Source organism: Monopterus albus, unplaced genomic scaffold, assembly GCF_001952655.1.
Source record: "Monopterus albus unplaced genomic scaffold, M_albus_1.0 scaffold58.1, whole genome shotgun sequence".
Taxonomy (NCBI): domain Eukaryota; kingdom Metazoa; phylum Chordata; class Actinopteri; order Synbranchiformes; family Synbranchidae; genus Monopterus; species Monopterus albus.
The window spans coordinates 2,883,789-2,891,494 of NW_018127938.1; the positions used below are offsets into that span (position 1 = coordinate 2,883,789).

The window sequence follows — 7,706 nt, forward strand, 5'->3', positions numbered from 1 at the left end:
AACTGTTGTTTTTAAATAAAAACCAATGATGTGTCCCCTAAACCATAATCACTGGCCATACCTCAACGTTACAAAAGCACAATCATTGTCCATACCCCAACCCCCCTCACCTCACTGTAAATAATCATTTCCATTTTCATCATTTCCAAATAATCATTTTCCATACTGCCAGTATATATATATACACAGTATACTGCCATCACTACAATATACATGTTTTGCATACTTCTTTATTTTGCTGACAGTTTTATTCACAGGCTTTCTGCAAAATGCCACACACTTCAAATTCATGCCAACTGATATTGTTGCATCCAGTAGATGTCCTACTAGAGCAAATGAAGCTTTGCGCTGGAGTGAACCAATTGGATGAAAGGCTTCATTGCTTCATGAAGCTTCATCTGCCCATCACTACTGTTAGCTTGCTGCATTATAAACCCCACCTATTGACAGGTGGCTCTAACAAGCTCATCAGCGTTATTCACTTCACCTGTCAGTGGTGATGGTCCTCTGACACCCGAGGCTCTGACACATGCACGGTAGCTCATGAAGCGGTTGTATCGACCCACTGTGCCGAGGCATGGTTTGGTCACGTGACCAGTGACCGTTGATGCACTTTACTGCTTCTTTCATAGAAACCCTGTCACTGGTTTGGTTGGGCTCTTTGGGAGAGTTGAGCTGAGCCTTGGCAGCAAATAGAGACTAAGTAGACATTTGGTTTGACAGTGTTCCATTCAGTACTAAAGATTCTATAACATTACTAAACCATGATACTCAGACTAAATGAAAACAGTTGCTGTAACATGCACATTGGTGGGAGTTGATGAAGGATCATGCAGTGTAGTAGCTCCCTTTATTCAAATAGGTGAAATGACCATGAAGCAATGTGATTGGAGTTTGTGATGCATCATGAAAACCATGCTCTTGTAATAATGTCACCTGGGTTCCATTCCCGACAGAGCTGAGTGTTATTTAGCTCAATAAAACATTTGAAATAAGATCACATTTACCATCTAGCCTACTGAACACCCAATATTCAAGGTTTTTCAAGCCATGGGCTATTTAGACTTGTTTTAGGATAGAATATAATTCATATCATGTTTCCGGTTCTGTACACACAAATTCCTTGTGTGTGTGTGTGTGTAACATGCTTGGCCAAATAAAGTAATTTATTATCCTAAATGTCAGGCTAAGTATACAGCTATAGCCTACTACAATCAAACATGCCAAATAAGAAACATGGTCTTCAACATGAGTCCATGTTTATTCTATATATTATTGTCAGCTTGAAACCATACAATCATGTATTGTAGTCAAACAGGAGTGTGCATGGCGAATCGAATCCCAAACAATCCATGAACCAATAAATGACACATCTCAATTACACTTCATTTTATTGACCACAAGATGTCCTACTCAAGCACTGTGTCATTGAATCCCGTCATTGATTACCCATCACTACCTGTCAGTGGTCATAATGTTATGCCTGATCGGTGGATATGTCAATAGTCAGAATTCCTACTGGTAACATGAGAGTTCTTCTGCAATTCACTGCATTCTATCTGTATTATTTTCCTACCAACATAATACTTTTTTGCATAATGGTATCTATTTGGTAATAATTTGAATGTGTGAGTGTTATGCTTGAAAAGAAAGAAGCATAACTTAGTCTTGGCACAGTTGATCTTTTAGAGATGCGCAGCAACAACAAATAAAACAGATACTGTATTAGAACCGTTTACATTGCAGTCCCACAGACAGGCACACAGAGCAGTGAGGGTTTAGGATGTTTCTTGTGCGTCTACGCTGTTAGGAATGTTGACAAAGTGCCCAAAGTTTGGTGAGAGCCATAAATAAGCATCCAAAAGACAAAACAAATCCACTCTTAACCCCCTCCCAGCCATCCTGGATCTTGATGTCCCCGCAGCGCACTTGTTCAAAAATGGTCCTTGTCAAATCCACAAATGCCTGAAGTAAAAACCAGAAGCAAAATCAAAACAGGAGAAGAAATTGTGGAGGATAAAGTCAAAATGACTCATGATTAAAAAATATAATCAAGTCAGTTTATTGATAGAGCACATTTAAAAACAGCAAAAGTTAACCAAAGTGCTTTAAGGACAGGGTAAAATATTTGATTGATAATTGCAATTAAATAAAAATATAGAAAATAAACACACATGAAAGTAAGAAAATAAATAAAATCATAAACTATCTGTGTAAAAACTTGGAAGCAACAACATTGCACATAGCTTCAGTAAAAGCTGGTGTGTGTTGAGAGCTGACTTTATCGCATTGTGTTGGACTGCAACCTTGATGTATTTGAAACAATAGACTTAAATGTCAGGACAAATACATCAGATGTGCATGGAGTGATAAAGAGTTCTCTAAAATAAAGTGTTATCTAAATAACGTGTTCTCATGTTTTCTACATTTGCCTTTCGCTCTACCTCCTGAGCCACAAATGTAAATGGTCTTATACTTCTATAGTACGTTTCTATAGTTTATGCTGGCATTCACACTACTTGGCCATTCACCCATTCACACTCAAGTGCTCACACATAGACTGGACAAGCTGGGAATCCTCCTGAGATGCCCCCATGACATGCATTAAGAGGCACCGTGGCCCTGTACCAAGATGGCAGCCGCACATAACAGCAGCAGCTATCAAGGCCTTTCCCTGTTTTGCTTTGCTTTTAGTCAGTGTTTCCCCTAACATTATATTAAGGGGGCATCCCCCCCCCTTTGAAGGTCAAGTTAATTTTATTTCCTATATAGCGCCAGATCACAACGGAAGTCATTTAAGGTTACCTTTCCTATAGAACAGGTCTATACCTTGTTCTTTTATTAAACAAACTAAATAGCCTTATGTTATTTATCTTATTTACATGATGGCATGTCATTTCTGTCTCTACACGATCACCCACCCCACCGCCGCCGCACTACCAAAGCTGTAAGCCTAGGGGAAACACTGTTAAAGAAAGACACAAGTCTTAGTTGTAATGAACACTGCAATCTAAAGGATATGACGCACTGGTGCAACTTCAAAGATGAACCAAGAATCCAAAATTTACTGCCTCTAACTGTATGACAGCAAGTACCGCTTTTAGCTTGAACTATCTCCCCTCATGTGCTGCAATAAATCAGGCAGAACATGAAAGAGAACAAAAAGACTGAGAGCGGGAAGAACGTCAGGTAGCAGAGCAACACAATAAGGCAGGCAGATGGGCCGTTATACTGGTATGCAGCAAAGCAAATGTCGTCAGAGATGAAACTAACTGGGGAAGAAGGGTAAGCGGTTCAAAACAAGAAGCATAAATATCCGATCAAGGCCAGATTGACAGGGAAACAAAGGGCACAGAGAGCACTGCTCCTAAAAACCTTTCCCACAGTGCAGACAGGGAACCTGGGTCACTCTAACCTTCTCTACATACTGTATGTCTATTACGTTATGCTTTATGGTGGGAGCTGGATGAAAAATGTAGTTAACAATGGAATCAATCTGGCCCAACAAAGTAATGTACATATTATGATGACAGCCACTGTGTATCAGGAAATTAGACGTCACCAATTAAATCTACAAGTTATACAGGTTTTATTTTATACTAGGCAAAACTTAAAATTCTAAGATACCTTTGTCTGGTGGTCAGAAACACACAAAGGGGGTACAGCTGAAATGGTACTTGCTCCCAAAAACAATTCTACCTTGTCCTGCGGGACAAGTAAACATCCAAACTGAGTCTATGACTTTGCAGAGGTCTACAGCTTGTTTTATTTGAAATGATCTATCTCAGCTGTTATGATGCGACCCAAAAGCCCAATATTCATCTATGACAGGCTTTCACAATCCATTGTTAAATTATAACTCAAGACTTGCCAAACACTCATCCAGCATGTGGGGCCTCTAAGGCACCTGTCACTCATCACACAAACACTGTTTCAGCTGGTAAAAAACTGTTTCAGCAGAAAACAAACATATCTGTGATTCTACAGCCAAGAAGTTTTATTCTTTTGAATGGCTGTGCGCTTGATGCCTAGCACAGTGAAAAGGCTTGCCCTTCTGTTTTCTCTACTGATACTCTGGGACCAAACAAGAACACAGCCTTCCTCTCTGCAAGGCTACTATCATGTATTTCATGTGTTCTCACCTACTCATCTGGCTATTTTCCAATGCAGAAGTCTTTGAAGATTATATCCAGGATCTCCTCTGGCCCGACCCGTCCAGTGATTCGGCCCAGGCTGGTGAGAGCTAGCCGGACACCCTCAGCTGCCAGAGCGAGGTCAGTGTCACGATACTGCTGGTACTGAGCCAGGGCTGTCACGCACTGCTGCAGGTGGGCCCTGTGACGGGCCTGGGTCAGGGTGGGGGCGCCAGAAAGAGGGTCGCCACACCTGCAGAGGAAGCACCAGAGCAATAAAACACATCATTGTGTTTTTGGTTTACAATGAATGAAAGCCAGACCCAGAGAGCAAACATAAGGGTGAAAATCACATTACAAAAATCATTTGTAGCACAAACATTTAGAATTTCTTTTTTCATTTAAAGGTTATTAGAAGGATGTGTCATATGTTGTATAGTTTCAGTAGAACAAAATCTACTGCAGTAACTGTCTTACCAGGAGAATAGGATAAAGGCAATTTTAGGATGTATAAAGATACAGTGCCTTGCGAAAGTATTCGGCCCCCTTGAACTTTGCGACCTTTTGCCACATTTCAGGCTTCAAACATAAAGATATAAAACTGTAATTTTTTGTGAAGAATCAACAACAAGTGGGACACAATCATGAAGTGGAACGAAATTTATTGGATATTTCAAACGTTTTTAACAAATAAAAAACTGAAAAATTGGGCGTGCAAAATTATTCAGCCCCCTTAAGTTAATACTTTGTAGCGCCACCTTTTGCTGCGATTACAGCTGTAAGTCACTTGGGGTATGTCTCTATCAGTTTTGCACATCAAGAGACTGAAATTTTTGCCCATTCCGCCTTGCAAAACAGCTCGAGCTCAGTGAGGTTGGATAGAGAGCGTTTGTGAACAGCAGTTTTCAGTTCTTTCCACAGATTCTCGATTGGATTCAGGTCTGGACTTTGACTTGGCCATTCTAACACCTGGATATGTTTATTTGTGAACCATTCCATTGTAGATTTTGCTTTATGTCTTGGATCATTGTCTTGTTGGAAGACAAATCTCCGTCCCAGTCTCAGGTCTGTTGCAGACTCCATCAGGTTTCCTTCCAAAATGGTCCTGTATTTGGCTCCATCCATCTTCCCATCAATTTTAACCATCTTCCCTGCCCCTGCTGAAGAAAAGCAGGCCCAAACCATGATGCTGCCACCACCATGTTTGACAGTGGGGATGGTGTGTTCAAGGTGATGAGCTGTGTTGCTTTTACGCCAAACATAACGTTTTGCATTGTTGCCAAAAAGTTCGATTTTGGTTTCATCTGACCAGAGCACCTTCTTCCACATGTTTGGTGCGTCTCCCAGGTGGCTTGTGGCAAACTTTAAACGACACTTTTTATGGATATCTTTAAGAAATGGCTTTCTTCTTGCCACTCTTCCATAAAGGCCAGATTTGTGCAGTATACGACTGATTGTTGTCCTATGGACAGAGTCTCCCACCTCAGCTGTAGATCTCTGCAGTTCATCCAGAGTGATCATGGGCCTCTTGGCTGCATCTCTGATCAGTCTTCTCCTTGTATGAGCTGAAAGTTTAGAGGGACGGCCAGGTCTTGGTAGATTTGCAGTGGTCTGATACTCCTTCCATTTCAATATTATCACTTGCACAGTGCTCCTTGGGATGTTTAAAGCTTGGGAAATCTTTTTGTATCCAAATCCGGCTTTAAACTTCTCCACAACAGTATCTCGGACCTGCCTGGTGTGTTCCTTGTTCTTCATGATGCTCTCTGCGCTTTAAACGGACCTCTGAGACTATCACAGTGCAGGTGCATTTATACGGAGACTTGATTACACACAGGTGGATTCTATTTATCATCATTAGTCATTTAGGTCAACATTGGATCATTCAGAGATCCTCACTGAACTTCTGGAGAGAGTTTGCTGCACTGAAAGTAAAGGGGCTGAATAATTTTGCACGCCCAATTTTTCAGTTTTTTATTTGTTAAAAAAGTTTGAAATATCCAATAAATTTCGTTCCACTTCATGATTGTGTCCCACTTGTTGTTGATTCTTCACAAAAAATTACAGTTTTATATCTTTATGTTTGAAGCCTGAAATGTGGCAAAAGGTTGCAAAGTTCAAGGGGGCCGAATACTTTCGCAAGGCACTGTACTTTTGGAAGCTTGTCATAATGATGGCAAGTTAATATTAATCCATGTTTATATTTATTTTAATAATATAAATGCATCACAGGTCCTGCAGAAGAAATCATTCTTTCTGATGCAACATTTTAATGACACATAAACGGTACAATAAACTGTAGCAGGACAAATTAGTGCAACTCACAGAGTCTTGACACTGTTGTGTAGCACTGTGACAAAGTCCTGCAGTCCTTCGTTAGTGTGACATGAGATCAGACAGACCGGAGGAAGTCCACAGACCCGTCTCAGCTCCCAGTCCAGCTTCTGTCTCTGATCTCCATGGAGCAGGTCGGTTTTATTCAGCACCAGGAGACACCTCGTTGGAGGAAATGCTATGAATAAGAGACATTTTTTTTATCTGTGATAATGATGCAAAACTTTTTTCTACATGGGTTAGGAAAGAGTTGTTAATCACTGTGAATAATTAAACAATTACTCCCTCACAGACATTTCTATTTTATTATTTTTAATGCCTTAAAACTAACCAGATGGTCTATACTCTCTGGCTCAGATTACCCTACCATGCAACCACTTAATAACACAAGACAGAGATATAAGGGAATGACTACTATCACAACACATGCATGCTGGAGTCAAACAACAGAGCAGTTTAACCTCAACACAAACTTTGAGATGCAAGTCAATCACAGTCAAACATATTTCCTTTACTGTGTTTGAAATGCTTTCAAAGACAGTTGGGAGTCTGAAAGTGAAAGATATGGAGGTATCATACCCGTCTCAGGCAGAATACTCTTCAGGTGTGCCAGAAGGAAGGCTGCAGCTTCTTGTGCATCCGAGGGCAGATGGGCACAGTCCACAACCACCAGAGTCAGATCTGCCTGCTCCACCCTGGAGACAAGAAAACAGTCCCAGATGCTTATTTTGACCTGGAATTATTCATATGACAACAGTATCTTGTTAAGAATCTTAAACTCACAGACTGTAAATTAAATATTCCCAATTTCAAGCCATGAGATTTCTGATTAGAAAACTGTCAGCATATCGATATATGAGGCCAGATATTATCTTAAATATAAATGATACACCTGCTGCCCTTTTCTTGTCTAAACGGTTATCATGGGAGTTTTAGATCATTTGTTTTTTTCCTTAGAGACCATATTAGTGCTGCTAGAGCATGGAAGAGAGGTCACTGGCTGTCAAAGACCTCGTTAAGGTTTTCTACCGACTTGGAGAAATCTTCTTCTTAACCTGTTGTGAAGTGTCCTGAGATTATACTGTGTCACTCTACAGAGCAAGTTTTCCAGTAATGACAGCAGCAGGATGGGACATCTCAGAGCAGAGATCGGGTGCTCGGTTGTCTTGTTAAAAAAAAAAAAAAAAAAAATTTAAGGAACGCACCTTCAAAAAAACTATAATAACTGTTTTATTTCAC

General features: G+C 40.4%; 1 protein-coding gene and 1 long non-coding RNA gene across 5 annotated transcripts in view; one reads left to right on the forward strand and one right to left on the reverse strand.

Moving 5' to 3' along the window:
• The window catches only part of LOC109961781 (uncharacterized), a 15,660-nt gene that overhangs the window by 4,814 nt on the left and 3,140 nt on the right, over positions 1–7,706 (forward strand). The window lies entirely within an intron of this gene.
• Positions 1,204–7,706, reverse strand: part of gtpbp3 (GTP binding protein 3, mitochondrial) — a 16,696-nt gene continuing 10,193 nt past the window's right edge. For 2 of the 4 annotated variants that reach the window (XM_020602911.1, XM_020602909.1), the window contains exons 9-12: positions 7,047–7,162; positions 6,459–6,645; positions 4,143–4,386; positions 1,206–1,965 (exon numbers count right to left, since the gene is read on the reverse strand). In XM_020602911.1, the coding sequence (XP_020458567.1) occupies positions 4,155–4,386; positions 6,459–6,645; positions 7,047–7,162 (535 nt within the window). In that variant the 3' untranslated portion in view covers positions 1,206–1,965; positions 4,143–4,154. Of the gene's footprint in view, positions 1,966–4,142; positions 4,387–6,458; positions 6,646–7,046; positions 7,163–7,706 lie in introns of all 4 variants that reach the window. The other 2 variants (XM_020602910.1, XM_020602912.1) reach the window with 2 other exon arrangements.